This window comes from Hydractinia symbiolongicarpus, chromosome 15, assembly GCF_029227915.1.
Source record: "Hydractinia symbiolongicarpus strain clone_291-10 chromosome 15, HSymV2.1, whole genome shotgun sequence".
In the NCBI taxonomy this organism is placed as follows: Eukaryota; Metazoa; Cnidaria; class Hydrozoa; order Anthoathecata; family Hydractiniidae; genus Hydractinia; species Hydractinia symbiolongicarpus.
Window position 1 is genome coordinate 158,896 of NC_079889.1, and position 26,054 is coordinate 184,949.

At 35.0% G+C, this 26,054-nt stretch overlaps 4 protein-coding genes across 4 annotated transcripts; 3 read left to right on the forward strand and 1 right to left on the reverse strand.

The window, feature by feature from the left end:
- Positions 1–2,136: 2,136 nt before the first annotated feature.
- Positions 2,137–3,848, forward strand: LOC130629058 (potassium channel subfamily K member 3-like). Its single transcript, XM_057442156.1, has 2 exons — positions 2,137–2,561; positions 3,233–3,848. Exons 1-2 carry the CDS (start codon positions 2,276–2,278, stop codon positions 3,835–3,837), a joined length of 891 nt encoding a protein of 296 aa, XP_057298139.1. The 5' UTR covers positions 2,137–2,275; the 3' UTR covers positions 3,838–3,848.
- Positions 3,849–5,383: 1,535 nt separating this feature from the next.
- Positions 5,384–12,209, forward strand: LOC130629052 (uncharacterized). Its single transcript, XM_057442148.1, has 3 exons — positions 5,384–6,019; positions 7,480–7,633; positions 7,811–12,209. Exons 1-3 carry the CDS (start codon positions 5,776–5,778, stop codon positions 11,916–11,918), a joined length of 4,506 nt encoding a protein of 1,501 aa, XP_057298131.1. The 5' UTR covers positions 5,384–5,775; the 3' UTR covers positions 11,919–12,209.
- Positions 12,210–13,129: 920 nt separating this feature from the next.
- Positions 13,130–16,313, reverse strand: LOC130629065 (epithelial membrane protein 2-like). Its single transcript, XM_057442163.1, has 3 exons — positions 15,990–16,313; positions 14,603–14,740; positions 13,130–13,501 (listed from the first exon to the last, which is right to left on the reverse strand). The coding sequence occupies exons 1-3, from the start codon at positions 16,231–16,233 to the stop codon at positions 13,335–13,337; spliced, it is 549 nt and encodes a 182-aa protein (XP_057298146.1). The 5' UTR covers positions 16,234–16,313; the 3' UTR covers positions 13,130–13,334.
- Positions 16,314–19,813: 3,500 nt separating this feature from the next.
- On the forward strand, positions 19,814–22,210 carry LOC130629207 (NPC intracellular cholesterol transporter 2 homolog a-like). Its single transcript, XM_057442343.1, has 3 exons — positions 19,814–19,970; positions 20,959–21,233; positions 21,782–22,210. Exons 2-3 carry the CDS (start codon positions 21,159–21,161, stop codon positions 21,863–21,865), a joined length of 159 nt encoding a protein of 52 aa, XP_057298326.1. The 5' UTR covers positions 19,814–19,970; positions 20,959–21,158; the 3' UTR covers positions 21,866–22,210.
- The last annotated feature ends 3,844 nt before the right edge of the window (positions 22,211–26,054 follow it).

Below are 26,054 nucleotides of genomic sequence, written 5' to 3' on the forward strand. Positions count from 1 at the left end.
ATAAAATTTTTGGTACTTTAAAATTATGTTTTCAAAATCTGGTATTATATTTTTGTTGTATTAAACCAATACCTTGAAAGATATCTATTCAGTTCCCATGTGTTTTTTTTCAGTAAAAGAAAATATTAACAAAATCTCATCCTTGCCATTGTTCTTGGTTCTTTTTTTTCAGACATTCCCAGCCTCATTGTTCTTATAAAATTGTTCTTACAAATAAGCGTTGTTATGAATTGTTATTATGCTGAAAAGAAATCAAATTTTGATGACATATTTTCTTGACATTAGTTTTTTACAAAGGTCGGAGTGTGGTTCATATCATAATTATTTAGTTAAGATGGAATATCAATGCTTTTCTCTATAAGAATATGTTTCATAAAAACATGAGCCTGGTATCTGAGGTTAGAAACGATGGGTTTTTTGTTTGAAACAATAATGAAATGTTCCTACATACAAAAAAAGCGTGTAGTCAATGCATAAATGACTTTTAGGAACATATTTTTTTCCAGATCTGGTATGAATTTATATACTCGTAAGATTACAAGACTAAACGAGAGTTCTTTCATAAATCTTGTTTAGAGGTTAACTGTAAGTGTATTCACGTGTGTAGCACTGCCATGATGTTGCACATTAACGAAACCATGACAACAAACAGTATGTCTTATGGCGCGCAACGGTAATTGGAGACTTGTGTGAAAAAAGCATTTAGAAGATATGATTGAGGAAAGTTTATGTAATAGTTGAGTTGTCATAAAATATGTGCGAAATAACATTATCGGGAAAAAACAACACTACGACAAAGTTGTGACGACAACAGCGACGACGATCACGATGGTAAAGACAAAAGCAAAAACAACGGCGACGACAATAACGATGGTTACGACAACGGCAAAACAACGGCGACGACGATGACGATGGTTACGACAACGGAAAAACAACGGCGACGAAGATAACCATGGTGACGACAACGGAAAAATAACGGCAACGAAGATAACGATGGTGACGACAACGGAAAAAACAACAACTACGACGGCGACAACTTCAACTGCTTGCACTCTAGTTCTTTCGAACTAAAATGTTTTTGTTTTTAGAAATCACAGCATGTCATTTAAATCAACATCAAACGAACCGACGTGCCAATTTGTGTGGTTAAACTTTCTTGCGTGGTAAAAAAGGAATTGTCAAGTTTCCTGCTTGAGTATAACGATGTGTTGATTCAAATTAAGTTTCCCTTTAATAGTGCTGAGTAAAGATGTAGTCAAAATCGTTGTAAATTTGTGGAATCAACTGTGAGATGTTTAAATGATTGAAAGGCTCGATGTGGAATGTTTGTATACTTAAAATTTAAAGCACTGTTTGTTTGTTTGTTTGTTTGTTTGTTTGTTTGTTTGATTGTTTGTTTGATTGTTTGTTTGTTTGTTTGTTTGTTTGTTTGTTTGTTTGTTTGTTTGTTTGTTTGTTTGTTTGTTTGTTTGTTTGTTTGTTTGTTTGTTTGTTTGGAGATGTAATTTGATAAATTCCCAAGACTTTTGTTGAACAGTAGTTTATGGGTATAAGACATAAGGTATAAGGGTCAGGGTCTGTAAATTTAAAGTTAAGAAACATTCAGGCTGAGCTCAAAAGTATTATGCTTACAAAAAGTGTTCGACAAACATTAACGTGTTCATATTTCCATTCCTTCTTAAAAATTTAGAGAAAAAGTTGATGACAGTTGGCAGACATATATTTTGTATAAGCGTTGGGTAAAATTGATTCATCGTTAATTATACTTAGTGTTCAGAAAATTTGAGCGTTGATTTATGTTTCTTCTTACCTGAGAGGCTATTTTTTCTTTTTTTGTCTACGCTTTTACAGTCTCTTGGCAATGGCGTTAGGAGATAAAGGCTAACTTGTTGAAAAGTTGAAATTTTGTTTCTTTAAAAGAACGTGTTTCTTTTACTCATGGTCTTCATAAGACAAAAAATAACTGGGAAAGAATAATAATTAATTTTTAGGGTCGTTGTTATCCCAGGTTGATCACGTGCTAAATTTTTGGACATTTCAAGGCGTCATTAAGCAAATAGCTTGCATGCTTGAATAATTTATCATAATTAATTTAAATTATATCAACTAGCTTTGATTATTATTGTTCCCCTTAGGAAAAGAAAAGAATAATAAATAAAACTAAAGATAAAATATTTAAATTAAGTGTCTTAATTTGCGTACGAGAAACTAGTTGAAAGTTGTTGTTGGATTTAAAATGTGAGGAGGAAAGTTTACTGTTTGGCATTTTAAAAGCATGGCGGTCATCAGATGTTGTGCATTTATCTTTGCTTCTATTATTATTATCATTCTCGGTGCAACATTTTTTCATGGCATGGAGAAAAAACGTAGCAGTGAATCAGAAGAAGATACATCCATATCTAGAATTCTGCAAAATACAAAGTATAATCTATCGAAAGATAAAGTAGATGATATTTTAATGCTTCTGAAAGAAAACTTTGTAGTCGAGAGAAAAAGCAATTTAAAACGTCACTCATTTGCTCAGTGGATTTACTTTGTTACTAGCCTCGTGTTGACAATAGGTAGGCCGCACTGTTTTCTTGTTTGTTTCTTATCTATCCAATAAGATTTGGTGCTGTAGGGTTAATTTTATTCTTGTGATCCCTTTAGGATAGGCATATTTGCAAAATGAAGAAGCTTTAACTTTTTTTCCTTCTTTTTTTCTAAATAATTTGCTGACTGACGAGCCCGTGTTTTTTTCCACGGTTTAACGATAAGTCTCTATAATAGCCGTAATCTGCGTATTCAAAATAATTTCATGCAGTTTCATTCTGTGTTCCATTCCATGGATTAATGAAAAAATATTATTTTGATAATACTTGTTGTCTGTCTGTGGGCCAAAACCGAGTCATGTTAAACTATACACGAAATCTTTAAGTTACAAATGGCAAATGCGATATATCTTGTCAACTGCTAGTAGCGACGGAAGAAGTACCGGGGATTTTCCACTGGATAATGTCATTGCAGCTATACATAAAAGAAAAAATCATACATACGTCGACCATTTGCAAAAATATTTATTCCTTGTGAGAAATATGACAATCATTAATTCAAAGCTAGACCCTCTTGTCAACAGCTTCAAATAGTCTGAAACACATAACAAGTCGAGTTTAAAAAAACGAACCAGCAACTTTAAGACCAATGTGTCAAGAAGCATCAGCATTTTTATGACAAAGTTCTTTCTTATTTTTAGATTACAATGATGAGATGCGCCCAAGAACTGATGGCGAAAAAATATTCACAGCTTTTTACACGTTTATTTCAATTCCAGTACTTGCTACAACGCTTCATTTGACATCGAGTCTTGTTTTTAGTCTATTGCATCATATGACAACTAAAATTCATAGACTGGGACTACCTTTTTATCGAAAAACAGAGTGGATGGAACTGCTGACGTCATTTTTGTTGTTGGTCATATTTACATGTTTGGTTACCACATTTGATACTTATACCAGTTCGAATTTAAATTTTGGTAATTCTTTCTACCAATGGCTTTTAGTATTGTTTACAATTGGACGAGAGAAGGAAAGCATGACAGATATACCCGATTATAAATGCATCTGTCTATCACTGTTTTGCTTTCTTGAAGTTGTCTTTTTAGTCACTTTTGCTAAAGGTGCAGTAACTTGCTTTAAAAGGACAAAGAAGTCTTCAATGGTTGATCGAAAGGGAAAGTATGTATTCCCGAAAAGGGAAAAACCAGGTATATTTTACATCAATGAAGGAATTGTAAAAGACAGATTTCATTCGGCATCACCGCATTTATATTTGAAAAGCAAACTGGGTGTGATAAAATAAGATGAAAATAATCTTGTTTTTGATTAACTCCCGTCCTTAATCAGCGCTACAATTACTCAGCAATACAGTCATAGAGGATCTCTTATTCGTGTATTTGGCTTAAGTATACGTCGACTTCTTTGTTCTTCGCGGTTTTGGCCATACTCTTTTTTGATCCGAAGATGACCTCATACCAAAAACGTTACCAAAAAGCATCTGTTTGAGGCGGCTGAGTTGTGTTGGTTAAGATGGATATGTTTAATACTGTCCTTTCTTAATTGTCAACAGCATCAGCTTGGGCGCTACATAGGGTGGTATAACATTGCACATTGACGCGTCTTTGCTGACGTGAGTAAATTTTTCAAGCGTTAACGGGTTAAAATACTGTTGACGTCTTAAATTTGATTTTAATTTATATTTTCTATTGTTTTTTTGTGTGAGTGAATTTTCCACAAACCTTAACAAGAAGTTACTTGGACCAAATCTATAATTTTGTTAAAGTGCTCACAGTGCTAATAAAAAACATGGGAAGCCCTTTCCGCTCTAGCGAAGAATGCAGTCAAATGGAAAGGAGCCTTTAGAGGTCTATAGAAAGTCTGCAATGAGCAACTTTAGTCCAGTACTTTTTTTGCATAGAAAAAATGCTAAAAATCCCGAGAGAGTAAACTTAAGTGCAAACTCAAAGTTGTTCCTCATTTTCTTCATCGTCAGTCTGTTAAAATAATCTGGTTAAACGTTTTTATACATAAAAATAACAGACACAAGTCTATCAGGAAACTAAGGTTCAGAAAGGCTTAAAAGAAACTTTAGCAGGCGGAGAAAGCCTTCAACATTAAGAAAACTACACATTGAATAGACAGGAGAAACACAATAAAACCATTGCTTTATGAAGTATAAATAAAATGTTGTACTGAATTAGATGTATACTAGTCGTTAGCCTGTGGAAAAATCCACGGGTTCGCCCGTCCTTTCTATAACGCATTGCGTGCGTCTCGTTACTTGCGCAGCTAAGCTACCATTTTGCATGACGGACAGACGTATACGGGTATTATAATAGATTAAGGGGCAAATTATAAAAAACCAAAAACATTTTGATACTCGATTAATTAGCTAGAATTTTACCCAACTATAGGCTCGACCAAATACTTAGTGTGTTGCAACCTCGTACCCAGCTCCTGTTTTCCTGATATCAAAAAAAGATACAAGATGCCCCGGGGACGAGAATAAGTGTATTGATCAGAAAAATAATAAGATCTAAGAACTAGTTTAAAAGACTTAGACTTTTGTTAATTTTCATAATTTCGTTAACAACTGCTAGATATGTAAAGTTTATCAATCAAAGTTTATTCAAACAAACGAATGGATGTTAACTGATTTTTTGTTTATGTATACATATTAATTGAGAAATTCAAAAGATAATTAATCGCTATAGCATCTCCAATGATAAAACAAAAGTTTAATTAAAAGCCATCAAACAAAAGAACGTATCAAGTGATTTTGATCAATGGAATTAAAACGCAATAAACGCCGCGTCATAATCACGTCTTTTTATTCCACCAATCATGCTATTGAAAACATTCAAAAATTGAATTCGAAAAGATCTTTTAATACACGATTAGTGACTTTAATAAGAAGTTCTTGTAAGAATTAAAAATTTGAAATTTCATAAAAGACTTGACGAGTGAGTAGTGAGAAAAGACTGTTCAGGTATTTCATGCGACGAATTGAAGGTTTTCATGATAAACAGACCACGTGTTATCTCCAATTAAAACAGTGTCACAACGTGTTTACAAAAACAATATAAAAGTTGTTTCGCTTTTATATAGTTCGTTATATTCTTGCTGACATAGACATTTTGTTATTAGGTGTACTGTGGTCCATACATTTTATTATAAACTTTACTGCATATGAATTCATAGAAAGAACTTGTTACCGAAAGACTGGATAAGTCATCAAATAATGTCTTATAGAGATCGGTATAGAGTATCGGGTTATCGGAGTCAACCTGTTAGTAACAGAAGTTCTTTATACTTACCATCGGATTATAATGTTACTAATTTTTCGGATGATCTATCGGATTTCGATCGACAATTTAAGAAATTGTTGGAGAGAACAGAAAAGTTTACAAACCGAGTTGAAAAGCTTCAAAACACAGCGACATATATAAAGAAGGGTTTTCTTAGGATTGACAACACGGTTACAGGTAACGTATTTAACTTGTTTGATACTATAACAAAGCCGTTATAGAGAAAGGGAAGAATAGGTGAAATATAAATCATTTCCCTGTTTTTGGTACAACGCAAGGGCTTTCAGACAATCCCCTGTAAAAAGATTATGATTTCCGGGGTATGTACGACCCGAGGATTTTGTCACAGCCTAACTTGTTCATAAAATAAAAGCAGACGGCTGAATTCATTAAAAACTTTTGTTTCCGATTATTTTTAAATATAGTCAGAACATTTAAGGTATGCATTACAAATTATTCTGTCTAAATCACCCAGCCCTAAGAATTATTTTTGAATCGTTGCGAGCTCAGGATATTCGAATGAAACATAGAATAGCTACCTAAAACTTTAATTTTGAGGTGGGGGCGATTCGTAAAAGAATCGTTAAGAGGTTGGGGCATGTTCTTTTACATATGTTTAATGTTCCCTGTGTTAGAACTTCTTCTCGAGATTTCACTTTTTGTATTGCACAATTAATCTTAAAAATTTAAAAATTGCCATATTTCCGATGTGTTTTAATTAACTAAATTGGTCTATGTTTAAAAGTAGTAAAATAAGACTGGGAATACTTCCACACTTTTGATCTTATGTAAGAAGTGACACAAAAACTGTCAACACGTCATCCGTTTTTTATCGACAGCTAATCAATTTGCTTCATCTTAATTGCGCTAATTAAAATTTATGTAATAAAAATCAAAAAATTGATTTTAAATTCTCCTTCTCAAATAATAAAAAGAGATTTTGTTTAAAAACACCAACAATTATAACATGAAAGCACGAATAGGATTTTAAATTTAAAAATGTTTGCGCGGGTAATCAGTTGATTGCTGTTCCAACAAGATTTGAAACATTTCGCTTATTTTAAATGCAGATATAACATCCACATCAAGTTAACCAATTTCGCAATGACCAATGTTTCTGCTTTGTATTGTCTAATTTTGGCGTATAACAAGGATTTCAACTTTGGAAAATGTACAAACCAAAAAAACGGTAAATAGTTCTCCTGATACAGATAGCCATCCTCGTTCCCAAGGTTTCTTGCCTAAGTCAAAGCAGCTAGCGCTTACTTGACGGCTAAACAAGAACAAGCTTTTTCGCCGCCGGCCTCGATGCTTAAAAGGCAGAAGCCCCTGGGGACGAGGATGTCAGATTATTCGCCTGATATAATGCGTAAACCGGGTTCTTGAACAGCTGTGTAACCTACATGGATTTTCACTATTTGCTGTCAGTGAAAATTAAAATCAATATAATGGGGTTGAAAATCCTAAATAACCATAGAATCGTTTCCATAATGGATGATATTAGATCTGTAATAGCTATCTCGTTACGAGGCCTTTTTGTCTCTTTATTCCTACCCGATAGAAATAAAGACACTTGGGGACCAAATTGAGTCGTTAGGTGAATATATTGTTTTTTATTAATTACTTATTATTTTCAGGTTTGCGTTCGCAACGAGATGTCATTGAAACCGCGTTCGATAGTATCGAAAATAGGTTGTACAACGATGTTGGAGAACCACCAACAACAGAGGAGGAATGGAAACGCTTTCTCGATGCCGGCATTTTAATCGAAAAAGCTGTGGAATTACTAAGGTGAATTTTAAACTTTCTCATTTTTTTAAACAATGTTGTTAAAACGCATATTATGCTATTACAACTTTTTGCTTCCCCACGTTGTTTCATTGTCTGTTTTAAGTTAAATTAAATTTAAAAACGTAATTCCAAAGATGTTGGATTGTTTCGCGTTGACAGTAAATTGTCTTATTTTAGAAATCGTTATAAGCACCCAAAACCAGTATTTGAATACTCTCCGGAGGATCGCTCACCATACTCATACGATGTTTCTCCATCCACTGTACTTGTTCCAAATCCGCACTCACCCACAGATGCTGAAGGAAATCGAATTCGTGACATCGGGAGTGAACTCCGTCCATTAACGATTCCTTCTCTAGCAAATAACATGAAAAACGGAATATCAAAACGAGGGCATAACAAGATTGAAAAACCCTTATCGCCTTTATCGGAAGAAATTATTGAACCGACAGAAACTGAACTCGTTGTTCGAAGGTGGGAAAAAAAAGAAAAAAATGACGACAAATCAAACGAAAAAAATGCAAACGAATTCCGTTCCTCAAGTTTGTTTAAGGACGAAACTAAAGTGAGTAATTTTAAATTTGAAAATGCCGACACAGCCATAAAAGATGTCATTCCTGGCAACGCACGACGTCCGTCGTTCTTAAAAACCTTACGAAATGCCGCCAACAAGAAAAAAACGCGACCTTTAACGATGTACGAGACATCAAGCGCTGAATTTACAGAAAATGAGATAAACAAAGAGATGAACAGAAGAAGGAGAGAAAAAGAAAAAATAGAAACGGAAAGTGAATTCTACGAACGAACGAATTCTATGCAATCCAATTTGGACGACGTAGCTAAGAGTATAACATCGTCATTTCAATCTAGCGCAAGCTCCAGTCTAAGCACTAGCCTGAATCTATGTCGAGACGACGACTCACCAATCTCGACATTTAAAAAACGTAGTAGTAGCAGCAGTTTTCATGAATACAATCCAGGAAATAGAATACCGCTAAAAGAAAGACTAAGACGAAAGCAAGAGGCCGAAGAAAAGGCTAACGAGAATAAGTCCGCCGAAACAAAAGTTACGAGAATTTCTTCTTCACCGCAAAAAACATCCAAGCTAGTTAAAAACAAAAGTAAAGACGAAAATAAGGACGAAAACAATAGCAGCTTTACGTCGCGTTTTTTAAGGCGCTTCCGCTCGAGTAAAAACAACATTTCGTATGAATCAGAAGAAACGACAACGCGCCGACGTCGTACACGAAAAAGAAGCGAGGAGGAGGAAAATCCGCCGAGTGTTAGCGAGTCTGAATTAACGACAATGCTACAACGGCGTCGGAAAAGCGAATCAGAGGACATAAAACGTAAAAACAGTGAAACTAGTGAAGAAAAGAAATCGAGCGATAAGCTAATAAATAAAGAGAAAGAATCATTTCTGCATAATTCAAGTGACCTGCTCAATGTGCAGAAAGAAGATGTTGAATCCCATTGTCCGAAAGAAAGTCGATCTATAGCCAACGACTTCAACGACGAATTTTTAAACTCCACACCGACGAAAACGCCTCCTGATATCACGTGTAGTGTTAGACCCATTACAAGTACTCCGAATAATATATTTGGAAAAGATGAAAATAATAATAAAAATGATAAAGTTAATCTCGCACGGCGTCAGGGAGAAGTACGACACGCAAGTAACGATAAAAACGAAACCATAACTAAAGCCATAGACCTTTTAAACGTTGAAAAATTGAACGTTGTTAAAAATAAGGTTTCCACCGACGTAACGGAAACAGCACGTACTGACGTGGTACGTCGGCGACGAGTACAAGAAGACCCGACAGATGACGTTATGTTGAAAAATTTAAATCGAGAATCGGTTTTGATTTTTGAAGAAAACATTGTGCCTAAAGTTAAGACAAGAGAAGAAAAAATATTACTTTTTCAAACACCTAAAGTATCGATAGAAGAGGTATGCGAAGAAGAAATTCAAGTTGCTGACATCAGCAAAGAAGGATACTTTTCGGTAGATGTATTTGAAATACTTAAGACCTCACAACACCCAGTATCTGAAGAAGAAGTTCCTTTGGTGACTCTACCAACTAAATGTACGGTAGACGAAGAAGCGCTTGAAAGAGTTTATCAAATAACACCGCCTGAGAAAACAGGGAGATTTTTTGCAGATGTTCACATACCTAGGAAACAAAATGATGAAGAGAGGCAAAAACTCCATCGCAGTAGTTCAAACAGCTGCGAAGAATCGTTAACAGGGAAAATGCATCAGGAGATAATTGACACAAAAACAGCTGTGGAGGAGAAAGATATTGTTAACTCGCCCTTAGAAAAAAACTCTTTCGCGTACAAATCGGAAAATGAGTTTGATTGGATTAACGGTGAACATTATCTAGAATCAACGGATTTAACAGGAGAAAACACGGTTACAGAAGACAACAAATCGAAAGTAAAAGAACAAACTATGAAAATTATATTCACAAGGGAAGACGTGACTGAAAGCAGAAGCGTTACCAAACAAAGAAACGATATAGGAATTGATGGCGATAGTAGTTATAATTTGCAATGGAATGAAGAAGGTTGTGAATCAGATTCGAAATATATTACCCAGAATAGCATGATTTCAAAGATATCAGCTGATAAAAATTCGACTAAGTTGGAAGAAGCGCTACACAATCTAAACATCGACGAGTTGTCTACGAATGACTTGAACGGTGGCGATTTAAAACTTGCTGATGTAAGCATAAGAAAAGAACTTGTAGGACAGACAGGAGAAGGTCTTGATTCTGCAGTATGTAAAACACGCATTGGCAATATGTCGTTTACTTGCGACAGCATTGAACGAATTGCGGACAGTAATTTAAATGTTACCGAGCAAGTAAAAACCAGGTCAGAAACAACAGAATATAGCGACATGGTTTCTACGCTTGATTGTCACAACTTTGTCTTGGGTGACAATGAAAACTTTACAGAAATTAATTTAAAATCAGAGGATATGGCAACAACCACAGGAGTGCAAGCAGGCTCAGAAACCAGCCTCTGGTATACGGAGCAAAGACCATTCACCGAAAAAATGGTGCAACATAACCGTAACAATTGTTCCGAGATAAAAACCGATAATAAACCAGGTGGAGAGAATAATCAAATTTTGAATAACGAAGATCTAGAGGCTCGACCACTAACACCGCAATTGAGTGAGGTAGGCCGTAGTAGTTTGATGGGGTCGTCTAAGAAGCGACTGAGTTATCGAGAACAACGTGGGGCCCACATGAAGCTTTTGTTGGGTTCAACCGACTTGAACGGGAGTGTAACGTCGCTACTAGAAAAAATTGATAATGACGTAACTGATGAACAAATTGACGATATTCCATCACTAAATACAACACCGCAACGTATACAAGCAGGAAATACGATGCCATATCGCGACTGTACCGGTTCAATGAGCTCATTTATCCCGGCGACGAATAGTGATACGACAGAAATTAAATGTACAAACAATGAAAACAACAAACCATCTTCACCCGACATCGACTCTGACGTAAAGCAAGCTTCACTATTCGACGTAGAGAAGGCGCCATTATCCGACATAAAGCAGGCATCACTATCCGACACAATGGAGGCGTCACTACTAGACGAAAGACAATGCACTGGACAAGCAATAGCACCACAAAAAAACAATGAACTTGTCTCATCACTTGTAAAAGACAAAACGACGACACGTCAAGCTATTTCAGCTCCGATAAGTCCAACAAATGATACCGTGTTCACATCCCTTGGCAATAGAGGCTCCGAAATTACAGGAAACAAGAAAAGCGTTGTTAAACCGAGGTCGGCATCGGAACCGTCAGTTCGACCATTGTTGGAAAAACAAATGAGTATAAAAGAGTACCGACGTCGTAAATTAGAAAGCCAGGAGACGTCGTCATCATGTAGTGACGAAAGTATATTTGAAAAATCTGATGTGGATAAATCTACGATGTCATCATTAGCTGACGAAAGCGATGTCAGTAACGGTAACCAATATCGTAACAAGCGATACAGCCATAGTAAGAAAGATTTGCGAGATACCGAAAGAACTTCAAGTAGTTCAGAAAGTGACGCTTATCCTCCAAATGACGTAAAGAATGAAAATAAAATGTTTCACCGCCATTACGCGTATAACGGAATGCAAAGCGATACTAGCGAATACAGATATGGCGAAAATAAAAGAAAACATCACGACGAGGCTGTATCGAGAACAGATCATCGAAAAAATTACTCACAGTTGTCACATAGGTCACTGGATTCATGAATACTTATTTTAATCTTAGTAAAATTAGTTATAATTTTCAAGACATTTTCTATCAAAATTTCGATTTTTCACACGAAGTATTCCAAAAATTTATTTAACATAAGGAGGGTTCGTTTTTCGTAGGATAACAAGTCTCGTTAGTTGGGGAAGCTTCTTCTTTTGAAATTGTCATTGAAGGAGTCTGCATACTAAGTTGCATTTTACTTTTACCATTACCCCAAATAAATAAATTTACTGTAAGTTTATATGTTAAAATACCGACTATTTTACCTATTAAATTGTTTTGGCTCTTCCCCAGTAATTTTTTTAAACCTGGTTTCAAAATATTCCTCTATTAAGCGCCCTCCTTCTAATGATCTCCTCCCATCAAAAAAGATTCTTTTTAACAGAAATTGGGGTCGAACAACGAGCCCGAGATGGACCCTTTGACATCTCAATGCCAATTCCACCGAAAGAATATATGGAATATAGTGTTTTTTAGCGGTAAAAAGTTAACTGCACGATTGCTGTTTTCATTAACATTTTAATTAATGCCCTCTTAATAAGCGCCCTTATCTAGTAAGCGCCCCATTAAAATCATTGTTGAAGGAAATACGGTTACTACGAAGAAACACGATGTCATCTTTGGTCCCGGAAAAGAAGAATCACCTAAGTTTTTTTTCGATTTCAAACAAAATATATTTCTTCCTTAAATTTTAACATTCAAAATGTCAAAAAAAAACGCTCTGCAAAAATTGAACGCCTTCTTTTAACGCCCTATTTAATAGTTAATAAGTTACTAAACACCCCGGCGAAAAGCTTCAGGATGAAAATATGGCTAACGAAACAAGTTTCCGGTAAATACAAGCGTTTTTAAGAAAAGGAATATAATTTCTGAGAATGTCAACATGGGAATACAGATTAAAAACAATAGGTTCATTGTTTAAAACAATAGTGAAGTAAGAATAATGACAAAGCTGGTTGTAAATTTTGCTAAGCATTACAGATAAGTTTGCTTCAAGTAGTGTTCTGTTTTGCAGACTAAGAAGCACTGAATCAACTTCGTCCCCAGGGATTCCTTAGTCACGACAATGTTAGATACCTCGTTATCGAAAGAAAATGAAAGCTCTCAGAACACGATTGGGACTGCGCTTGAGGTTGATTTACTTCTTAGAAGTGAGCTATCAAACTATAGCCATGTTTTCCTATTTCGACGTAAAGCAAAACCAATATCCAAAATAAACAAAATAATATTTTGACCCTAAAAACATTTTCTACATACAATACCTATTTTCTCGTTGTCTTTATTTAACGTTTAATAAATAAAACGTAAACAGAATGGCTAATCGAGTCCATTTTTTTTTCTTCGTTCTCGATTGAACCTACTAAGGCTTCCCATCCCTCATTGGATGAGCACATCTTCCTGTTCTAAAAATATCACTTTTCTTTGTCGTTACGGGATAACAAGGAAAATAAATTCGCTACTACCAAACAGGCGAAGCTTATCCAGCCGGTTACCATAGAATAACCATATACATAACGAGCTGATCCGAACGTTTCGTATTTATCGACAAACACGGATAATCCTGACGTCAGCAAAATATCTAAAAAATAATTTTATGTGTTACTTTAATGTTTTTCCACCGTGATACAATGTCTTCTCCAGGGTTTATTAAGTTTCTTTATGCTCCATCCCACAAAAAAATAACAAGCCCTGGAGACGAGTTTGTGTTATAACCACTCCACGGTGCACATTTCTTTCGCGTTTTGTGTGTTTGGGTGGCCTGCAACTTCGTTTCTAGGGATTTTTTTCTCCCGCTGTTAATATTACAATAACGCATGCGCACTAAGATCTTGAAATAATAGTAACAAATCTTATCCCCAGTTCGTCTGCGGCTCATAGTTCTGGGGACCGTGGATCGAATCCCGCTCTCTGTCAGGCAGTATGTTAGTGATGAACAAAGTAGTTCTTCTACATTATGACTTACACGCGTTATACTCGCCCGTCATGATCAGAGGTCTGATCGGGGTGAAGCATTTTCTGTTGAGAATGAAATACGGATGTGCTATGATAAATATTCATCTATGTTATCCCCAGAGCACGGCACAAACAGAAAGCGAAAAAGAGGGGAGGAGATAATAAATCAATGAACTTTCTTTTCGAACAGAATTAATATAGATTCTATAAAATTTCGTGTAAGTGGTAAACTTGATTTGTGATGAGAATTTTCAAGAAACTTTAAAAAATGCTGCTTCACGTAAGTTGTACAGTTGAATAAATATTGACACGAATAGAAGCAAATAGAAGTATAATTTAGCTACTACCTCTGGTTAACTCGCAAGCTGAATTCCCACTCAACGGCAAAACAGAACAGAACGGAACAAGAGGAATACTTAATGTTGATTGGCTATCTGCTAATTGTTCTTTTGTTTTTATATTTGTTTTTTGTTCCTGTCCGCAAAAAAGTTGAAATGATTTTAACTTTCAATTTGGAACGGAACGGATCCGAACGGAAAAGTTCATCAACCAATCAGATTTTCTGTTCTGATTCATTTCATTTTACTATTGAATGGAAATTCAGATTTAATAAGATACCCTTATGATGGAATTTGAATTTTATGCAACCTCATTTCCAGGGCTTTTTCATCTCTTGCCGATACAAGAGCATAAAGAGCCAAATGAGCAAAAAATATTTTATACTTACTAGATATTAAAATCATTACAGATAAAACATCCATCATAAGTTTTCTTTTGAATATTTTCATTAGTATTGCTACCACATTAACCAAACAATTTATAACGAGACTTGTTGAAAGTAATATTCTTGCCGCTTTAATTGTACCTGAAACAATTGAAAATGTAGATTTCACAGCAACAACCAATCATCCACCTTTAATTAACGGACACTGCAAGAAGCTGACACCTCTAATTAACAGATATTCCAAAAGGGGATATCTCTAATTACCAGATATTCCAAAGGGGGATATCTCTAATAAACGGACACTCCAAAAGGGGATATCTCTAATTAACGGACACTTCAAAAAGTGATATCTCTAATTAACGGATATTCCAAAAGAGGATATTTGTAATTAACGGACACAGTTCAAAAGAAGATATCTTTAATTAACAGACACTCCAAAAAATAGGGAACTTTATTGAACAGGCAAATAAAAAAACGGACTAATTAATGGAAAAGCAATTAAACTGTAGCAAAACCAATGATTAAATCTTTACAGGTACTTCTTTCTAAGTAGTAGGACAGGAAAGAAAATTGAAATCTTTTACTCAAAAATTTATTTTTCACGTGACTTGTTGCAAGAACATCGCACTTTACAATTTTTTCAGTACTTTTTGGTGTCCCTAAAAATATATTTTAAAAATATTTCCAATCCATTTCCTGCTTTTTTTTCATCCCTAAAGTCTAGTGAATCGACAATGGTTTCTTGATTGTGAATTAACACTTCTAGAAACCCGTTTTCTATCGATTTGAAGCGGGAAATAAAAACCTCCAAAGAAGGGATACCTCTAATTAGCAGACAAAAACATGATTGCTAATCAGAGTCCACAGTATAGTTTATAGGAAAGATTTTCGCGATTAAGAATTAGATAAATTAATCGCAAAAATTAATCTTCGTAAAAAATTAGGAATAGACAATAGCAGACTTTTTATAGTCGCTAATTGTACCTCTAAAACGAAAAGAAAAGTAGATAGACCCCCGGTGTTAAAATGATATTTAAGAGGATTGCAGTAAAAGAGGAGGATGGATGACATATAAAATATTAAGAATATACAAACAAAAATATATGGTTATTTTTCGCAAAATGTTGGTGTAGATATGTTTTCCCAAATGGTGCCCGTTTTCATTTTTGAACTTTTTTGCGACAAAGCCACAATGTCGCTAAATGTGGCAAAATTAAAATAGCGAATAACCAATCCACTAGACTAAAATGAGAAACAATTTATTAAATCCAACCACGATGTATTAAGACGGGGGTCTATCCCTAACTTTTGACTCTACCATCTTATTAACAGTAGCATCTAGAAGGAAAGATATAGAGTTTGTTTGCTCTCAAAAATAAATTATTTTTACCTGTGATTTCATCTTCATTTAGCTTTCGACACAACATAACCCTCGTAAAATTCTGATTTGTACGTTCAGAGCAAATCCTCCACAGTCCATTCCATCTCCAAACGTTGAGAGAAATGTTTCTTTCTTGAAACCATCGGTCCGTGAAAATTGTAATAGCCGTTAAAATTACAGAAAAGGTGACGAAAAGAAGAGTCAAGAAACGAAAAATTGCTCGTCGTTCAAACTTTGTTGAAATCGAAAACATCGCTGATAAACAAACACAAAAGCCAGCTGAAATATATAGATTTTTACTGTTTATTGCACACTAGTTTTTTTTGTTTAGAAATACTTTTATCCTTTTTTTTCATATAAGTTAGTAAAGAATTTAATTATCACCGATGTGAAAGAAGCCCAATTTCGTTCTCAGACCTTCTTTTTGTATCTCTCTATATAGACAAAAAAGGATACAATCTTTGTTGTCCTGTTTTGCCACACTAGCGCTTAAAAAGTTTCTTCTTTCATAAAAGAGAAAGAAGGATAATACTTTATTCAACAGAGAAGAAAAAAGACACCATTCTTACGATTTTTACTTTCTTTTGCTAATAGAAAGAAAGGTGGGCGTTATTCTAAGTTGATAAGTTTTCCTTTATTGAATAAGGGCGCTAATTCCAGGGTGGGAAGTCCATTGTTTATATTCTCACAAATTTTGCAATGGGTCGAGTGTACTTATAAATTGTGTAATGCGAGTTTTTTATGATTTCAGGACGGTGAAACACGATTAGTTTAAAATAAGCTTTTTATATAGCACAGTTCACTGGTGACCTTATCTCTTAAAAACTGATCGTCAATCTGCGGAAAAATACAACGATATTGATTGCCACTACTCGCAGCTACCATATTTGAATCACAGACGTAAACTTATGTAAATGTTAGGCTTGTGTCTATCTAATATATATCGCATTTACTATTTGCTATTTCGTGTATCCGTGACACAGTTATAAAATTGACACAGACAAACAATGTGCACACTAGTCGTTAGCCTGTGAAAAATTCGTCCGCCGTACATCTAGACGCAGCTACCATTTTTAAATCAGAGACGTAAAATGGGATATTATAATATGGACTAGTTGGTAGTCCGGGGAATAATTCACGGTGTCTCCCCTACTTCATAAATCGTTTATTTCGTATTTCCGTAACACGACGTTTTTCTTGCGACAAAATGTATATAGAGACTAAGTATTAGGTTGTATGTCTATTACATATCGCATTCACTGTTTGATATTTCGTGTGTCTGTAACACGGCTATAAAATCGTGTCAACAAACAACGGGTATTAGTAATGTTCACACTAGTCGTTAGTCCGTTGAAAATTCACAGGAATTCGACTGTTGTAGACACTTCCCGCATTGCTCAACGCTCTTCCACAACTTAGGACTTTGGAGTAATATTCTTATGTAGGTTCAGCAGCCTTAATTATGCACGCGTAAGAATTTTTGAGTTTTTACAGATATGATTTTTTTCTACTACTACTTTCTACTACATAAGTGTTAATGTCTAGTAAAATGTTTCGTCACACCTTTTATTTCAAGCTCCATACTAACTCTCAATTTTGCCTTAGTTTATCTCGACAGCCGTTTGAAATGATTTGCTGTTTTATTTTGTAGCACAAAAACGCATGCATTCTTTATTGGGGAAGGTAGGGAGCTAAAACCAATACGAAAAGATTGAAAATGAGTTTTAACTAGCTACATCTGTGACGGACACTACTATAAGATAGCCAGTTTGATTTGTACCAGGTGAATTCTTTAAGTAACTCTCACATTGCGGACACTTTTCCGTTCCACGTGTACTGTCTGGCTAAAATTGACTGCCATGAAGTTACTATTAGCAAATATTGACAACACAATCTGTTTTCATTTCTGACCATTCAAAGATGTACCTATGATCATATCAGTAGTAGTTCTAAGAAATATGTGCATTTTGTAATCTTTCTTTGGGGAACAGCTTAGTTTTAAAAAGTTCATAAAAAGAGGACAAAGACATTTGTGTTTTAAGTGTTTATTTAAGGAAGATCTTTTGCACTTCATGCACTGTACTTTTTCTTTAATGATATTTTTTTGTGATTGCTAAAATGTGGACAGAAAATGTCAAAAAAAGATAAATACTGGAAGAAAGGATAAAACTGTAATAATATATGCATTCGCAAACATCAGCGGACACCATTTTAAAATGGACCGTTTTTGAGGAATTCTTTAAGTAACTCTTACGGTGCAACTTCACCAAAGTGCACACTCAATGGTTCACAGTATTTCAAATCGTCATTGTACTTTATTTATTGGTATATGGCAAGGGTCTTTTTAAAACAGTTTTGGTTCTTGTCCTTGTATGGTTTTGCACCAACAACAGTTAGCTACAACTTATTTGCTCCCATCATTTCGTTGCACCTTGTCAAAAAGATACAAGATACTCTGCGGTCGAGACTGTGCTTAAAAGGGACCCTACTGACAACAAAGTAAAAACTATCATGACACGGATGTAAACAATTATAACCAACATGTATTTTTTACGCGCCATGTTGTAGCATGATCTATATTATAATACCCGTATAAGTCTGTCTGCTATGCAAAATGATAACCGCAGTAGCGAGACACACGAAATGCGGTAAATAAAGGACAGTGAACCCGTGGATTTATCTACGGGTCACCGGCTAGTGTTTAAGAATTTCCAGCTGCACCAACACATGTGTTGTTATCACGCGAGGCTGTAAAGTGGATGTGAGAAAAATAGTTTGTAATCTGAGACGTATATTGAGTTTAAGATTGAAATGAATACATGCGTGGGATGGAAAACTATTTTGATACGTAACACAGATCTTGAAGATAATCTTATTGTTTCAGCCCACCTAGTAACAAATCATACAGAGAAATAGCAACAAACCTATAAACTGTGGCTTTTATCCTATCAAAACTTCCTGTTTTGAGTAAAAAGGTCTACGCTTTGCTTTCCCAGCTTCGTTTCCAGACTCTTTAATCTAGAGCTAACAAAATACTCTAGGAGTAAAACATTCCTGAGGTTAAAAGATGCGAATGTATTGTTCGACAGTGTGCATGATTGGTTAATATCTAAGGTTGCCTTTAGGACTGTGACCTATTCTTTCTTATCACAAGATAATAGAAACAAAAAAAATTCCTGGGAACGAGATTGTTAATGGTGTTAAAACGGCAAAAGTAAACAAACAAAATTCCTCGTAGGAGTTATTTGCATAACGGATTTTTTTCGACTTTGCGAATGCGTGGAAAGAAATATGAACTGTTGATAAACGCCCTATTTTGTAGGAGGAATAACACAAGGAACATATTTATGATATTTCTGGTAAAAAATATTTTCAAACAAACCACTCCTATTATTAATTTAAAGTTCTGACTTTTTTTGGCGCCATGACACTACAGTGAGGAGGGATTGGTAAGATCTCATACTTCACGTGTACTCTTGTTCTGAGGGACATTTGTGCAGCTTACTACTCACCTAAAATTTAACAAAGTTTTGAAAAACGTAAAGTTTTTAGTAAAAGAAGAATAAAGACAGGAGATTTGAAACGTTTGCTTTGTAAAGGGACATAAGCAGAAACATAACATTGTACACTTAACAATTTTAACCTCGTGATTAGAAACCTCAGTTTACTGAACAAATAAAAAAGTCATGTGACAAGTCACTTGACAAAATAACAAATTCATTCCCAGCCCGTTCTTCGCTTCCACTTGATTTAACCTTGCCTTTTGCTTTAAAAAAGCATGGGACGAAATTGTTCGTGTGTTTTCAAGGAACACTATTATTGTCAAATTTATTAATAAAAATCACAAGTGTTAAAAATCTCTCACAGGACAGAAGAGAAGATAGATAGATTGACAAAAAGACAAAAAGTCGCAAGCACATCATGAAGTCCTTACATGTGTTTTTGTGGCTGCAACAAGTTGTAAGGACATTCGATTTCGAAAATGCGGAGGTAAGGTGAATTTGTAACATACCAATATAAAATATAGAAAAGAAGAATAAAAGCATAGAAAGAATAGGCAAAGAACAAAATGCGGTACACTCATTCGAATAAAAATATGTGGGGTATCTTGCCCAGTGTTTTTTATTGTAAAAATCAGCTCTGCATATTATAAAAATTAATGAATAATGTAGTTTATATAAAAACCTACTCTGGTGCGCTTTCCCCATAGTGGACCCTCCTTTATTACGTAAAAATCACTTGCAACTTTTTTTACTGTATCGACAATAGACGAGAAAATTATAAAAATGTGGAAAGATGGGTTATATTATGTTAGCCTTGAAAAGTGTTTTTCAATTCATATATCTTAAAGTTGAAGGATCGGTGAAAGAAATAATCTATATTATAATACCCGTGTACGTCTGTCCGTCTGTCTGTCACGCAAAATGGTAGCTTAGCTGCGCAAGTAGCAAGACGCACACAATGCGGTATAAAAAGCACGGGCGAGCCTGTGGATTTTTCTACGGGCAAACAACTAGTAATATACATTGCTGCTCCATTTCTCATAAAAATAGTGGCTTATTATTTCTCTATATTTCTAAACAACGCCCCCCCCCTCCCCCCGCCTAACAGAAATAATCTCTAGCCACGCCCTTCTTAAACATGTCTTCTTATCACAATTTGACGTCCGGGTCTATTTGTAACTAATTAAAACAATCGGCAACCGAATAAATAGTATTTGCATTTCTAAATTATAAGCAATATTTCCCAACCCAAGGATTGTTAGGTTTTTTATATTGGGATGGATTTTTTCATAGTTTCTTATTTCCTATCACGTGCAAGCGACGGTTGTGAAAGTAATGTGGCATAGCCAGAGACTCGAGCCTTGCGTGTTTGTATATCTTTTCAAAATAGTAGCATACGCTTCTGTTTTTTTCAATAAACCATATTTCTTCTCGTAAACACATTAGTTCATATTATTACTTGTTTTGCATTTTAGGATCCGCAGATATTTCAAGTGTATCTATTGAACCTTGTGAAAAGGAACCCTGTATTTTACACAAGGAAAATTCAACCAAAATAACAATCAAGTTCACACCAAAACAGAAAATTACATCTTTAACAACATCTATACATGGTTACCTTTGGTTCGTTCCAGTACCGTTTCATCTGGATAAACCTTACCCATGCAAGGGAGTCATGAAATGTCCACTGGAAGCTAAAAAAGAACAAACGTACTCTTTATCGCTTCCAATAAAACGTAATTACCCCAGCGTAAGTATCTCAATTATACACACGTATTATTTTATAAGAAATTAAGAGAAAGGCCTATGAATCTACAACCTCTGACCTAGTATTTGTCTTATAACCTTATAGGTAAAGACAATGTAGACAAAATGCGCTAGCTGCACTTTCCAAAATTTTCTAAAATTAACAACCTTTTACATTTTTCATCTAACTTAATTAATAAAAAAACGACAAAAAAAACTTAGTTGGCAGAAAATAAGGTTGATAAAAACAGGTTAACCGTACAAAGGTGATACAACAAACTAGTTATTAAGCCAAATTTGGGGCGCAAGTCTAACTGAGCAAGCAAAAATGTGATATTATTCTTCCCAAGTAGATATTGAACAGCCAAAAAGTAAGCATAGTTTCTTTTAAAGTTTTAGGTTTTGTTGTGCTCGTCCCCGGGGGCTTTTTCCTTTTTGACATCGCGGTACCGTCAAGTAAGCGTTAGCGGCATTGAAATAGGCAACAAACCCTGGAGACAAAGATGTTGTGTTGGTTATAAAAAAAGCTGATGTAATTATATATCGTTTTAGATGGGCATAGTTGTGAGGTGGAGGTTTACAGACCAAGACAGCAACACCGTTTTGTGCATAAAGATACCAACAAAACTGCAATAATTAATTTCCAATCCGGTAAATGATCCGGTAATCTTCTAGTTGATCCGGTGAAATTTCCGGTAACTTTCTAGTTCACCCGGTGATTTATTCGATAGTTTTTTAGTTAATCTGGTGAATCATCCGGTAATTTTCTAGTTGATCCGGTGAATTATCCGGTAATTTTCTAGTTGATCCGGTGAATTGTCCGGTAGTTTTTTAGTTAATCCGGAGAATTATCCGGTTTATATTTTATTTTTATACATAACTTGTAATTTTATCAATCTGTTCTTTCTCTAAATAATTGTGCAGATTGCATATGGATGATAATTGTTGTGCTAAATCTGAAAATGAATTCGCCACAAAGCTTGCAACTAGTATTTCCAACCTCAATCCCAGGACCTGTTGTCTCTTTTTACATATCGGGACATTGACCTATCAAGAAGCGCAGAGCTGAGAGACAAAAAGCCCTTGGAACGAGATTGTAGTAATTCATTTATATACGAAGTATTCCTACAATAATAACCGTATTTTGCGTGGTAAAAATAAGCGACTCCGTGGATTTTTTTTGATATTTTGTGAGAGTTTATCGTGGTGTCAAATATCTTGTTAAAGTAAATATTTGCGACACTTCTCGTTACGACGTGTTATTTTATTTATACGATGAATCATAGCGCAGCGGAAACTCCCTAAAACGGGGATTTGCGGGACAAAATCATTGTCCTCTTTAGAAAACAAGAGGTGAGGTGTTAGCAATTGGTAAGTTTGATATAGATCTGTCGTGTCTCTCTCAATGTCAAGCAGAAGAAGTCTTTCTTGGCAGTTTTAAGATAAGGTATGAATATACAGGTTTGCGGTGAAAAGTTGGAGAGAAGCAAATAAAAATTTATCTGCTTTAGGAAGTTTAATTTCTCTCGAAATTTTTACCTGCGACCAAATAATTTGTCCGTATGATAGAGGTATCCGCTTCAAAAAGTTCGCTATAGGAAGGCAGCAATATCGTTTTCCCAACTCAGAAATCCCAAGTTTGTAAGTTCCGTTTATCGTCATGCGAAAAAAAGAACGACATGCCTAAGTTATGTATTACATCACAACTCTCTGAAATTAATTTAAATGGTACGCCACCGCATTCCATGTAGAGCTGCACTATACAAAACTGTGTTGTAAATCAGACTTACAACATTTTTTTATATATGGCAACTATTACTGAAAAAATATTGCTTTTTTAACAAGCAGCAGGTGTTGTAGTAACTCTGACACCGACGCTGTGAAAACCTTGTTACAGCAGCGTATATGCCAGCCATTCGAGACTTAAATTTGCAGCGAAAACAAGTTCAAGTCCATTCCTGGTTAAATGAAACATTTTAAATACATTCCGTTTAACCCTATACTGACCACCGAAGAAGAGTCCGCGGACTCTTTGACTAGGCATAACTTTGGATACAGCTGTGAATAAGTGCTAAAACTTTGTGACTATTCCTAACTTTTAATAAGGCTTCTGACAAGCCGTCGACATTCAAGTAAGAATGTCATAAGATGTTGTATTGGGTATATAAATATTTATTACATGTATGTTGGTTATTAAGTGGTAACCAAGGTGTTGCTGGTAACCAAGGTGTTACTAGGGACAAAAAACAGACCAGATTTGCAGGAAATATTGATCCAGCAAACTGACGTCATTAATTGTTTTCCTTGCCTCGATTATCTTTAAATGCCCTGTTCTACCTATATGCCAAGTTTAATGACATGAGCATCAATATTTCTGGTAGAACGGGTCTTTTTAACTTCATTGTTCAAATAAGAAATTTTCTTGCCGAAATGACGTCAATAAAATTACTTTTTTTCATGTGAAACACATATTTTGGTATTCGTTCCACAAATCCACCAAGAATCATTAGTAACACGCGAGAAATTAAACGTACTGAAAAATTGGAAAAATGACCATTTTTCACATGTGTGACGTCAATTATAATCCCTATGACGTCATCAAATTACTTTTTTTACATTGATTGAGTTTGTATTAAGACATTCTCCAACTGAGCCAAGTTTCATCACTTAAGCACAAGTGGTTCAGGATTTATGCCGCGGGCACTTTGTGCCCCCTCTAGGGTTACAAGGGTCAAAAAAGCTCAGGTAATAGGGTTAAAGTCCGCATTTTCAAACAGCCTCTAAATAAACGGCTTATAAAATTATTGCAGTTTTTTTTATCTTTTTTTGTTTTCTTACAATTAACTCACTTTGTTGCTTTTATACTGTTTCGTTTGTTGAAGGGGTTTTTTGAAACTTTACCAATATTCCATTTTTTAAATTTTATACATTGATGTTGTCTGCAATAAGATAAATAAAAAAATCACCAAAAAAATAAGAACAATGTTCCGTTAATATTGGATGTGTCCGGTCTACCGAATTGCGGGAAGTTGTCGACTATTTCGGATTTTATTTAATTTCTTCGTTGTAATATTAGTTTAATTAACTTAAAGATATTGTTCGCTTCCACTGTTTATGACTTTTAATGAATATTTTACGATGCAGTAGTAGATATAAAACAACGAACAAAGTTAGAGTAGAAAAATAGAATAAAGAAACTTAATAATTATACAAAAAATAGCTGACCGTTTAGTAATCAACATCGTGACATCACGCGCTCTTGAAAGATGAAGAAATGCGTTATCAGCATTGTATTTTTTATATTCATCCTGTTGCCTGAAAATATAACTTCCAGCGTAAGTTGCTTTCAATTTGTACTTTGTTTATAAACAATCCACTATTTCTCACTTCATTTACAAACCGAATTTCCTCTGTTGTTGTTTCTTGAATCTTTGACGAACCTTTCTTTCAAACTGGAACTTCGCGACTCAAACAAAAGTTGAGCTAATGGCGGAAAAAAATTTTAGAACGGGAAGATAAATACAGAATCTTGAATAAACTTAAGCAAAGCAGAGCTCTTTTTTTATGTAACAGAGAATTATTATGTATTACGAATATTAGATTTTGGTACCATAGGAAATGAATAGAGGAGGTCTTAAGATTCGGAAAACAACGTAACAAGGGTTGGTGTGGCTTAGTGAATAGTACTAGATTCGTTACGATGCGTTACAAAGGCTGGTAGGAGGGGGGGAAATAGCGAACTTGGGTGTTACGTTATTATTGAATTGCCCCTTGGTAAACTTACACATTAGCTCTCCAAACCCAATACCCAAGATCATCCGCTTGCTAGGCGATTGCTCTAATGTCTGCGCAATCGATGGGTATATAAAAATATAAATGACTTGTCGGTGGCCCTGGATAAATCCACGGTTCGCCCGTCCTTTATTTGAAACATTTCGTTAGTCTCACAACAGCAGTTACAATTTTGCGTGACAGGCAGGTGTATACCGGTAATATAAGATAGATAATTACAACGGTGTGATTGTATTGGAAGAGTAAGTGTCGCTTACCATTGAGGCCTTCAAGACCACAATTCCCGGCCTAAAGTAAAAAGGGGAATGCGCCATAGAATTATTTTCTGGTTCAGCGCAAATATTTTTGACAGTTTTAGATGTTACACAGAGCTTACTTACAAAAGTTTTTAGATGCTACAATATTTGATGTAATAAAACATTAAGCTTATTAAGCTGAAAACTGCGGGAATGATGGACATTGTGAGTGGTAAAGAAACCTTACGTATAGGAGAAAGACAAAAATTTAAAATCGTTTTTCTTCTTTTTGGTAAAACTGAAATCACTCTCTCATAAGCGCCTCTTTGGTATCTTATCACACTTTCATTGAGTATTTTGTTTTCGTCGAATTTCGACCAGTTATTATGACCGTGTGACGGCTAGGAGTCATTGTAATCCAGGAGAGCAGGCTAAGGGAGAAAATTTTGCTGACAACAAAGTTGTTTGCTTGTAACGAGAGGAAAGGATTTTAAATAAACAATTAAATAAATAAAGCAGTATGTTATTAACATTCAGAATTAATACTATCAAGTTATTTTCATTTCTTTAAGTGTCCGCCAAAATGTGAAGGAGATTTGTGCTGGAGTGATATGGATTGTGGGAAAGGATCTGGATGTCAAGATGATAAAGGCTATTGCGTCAAGCACATGTGTACTAAACAGGGGTGTGCACCAATGACTCCCCTTGCTGCTCCTTCGGGCGGTGACGCTTAAATAATAAAACTATTTGATTATTGTAATTTGAACCTTTAGATTTTACAGAATCAGCACTACCAA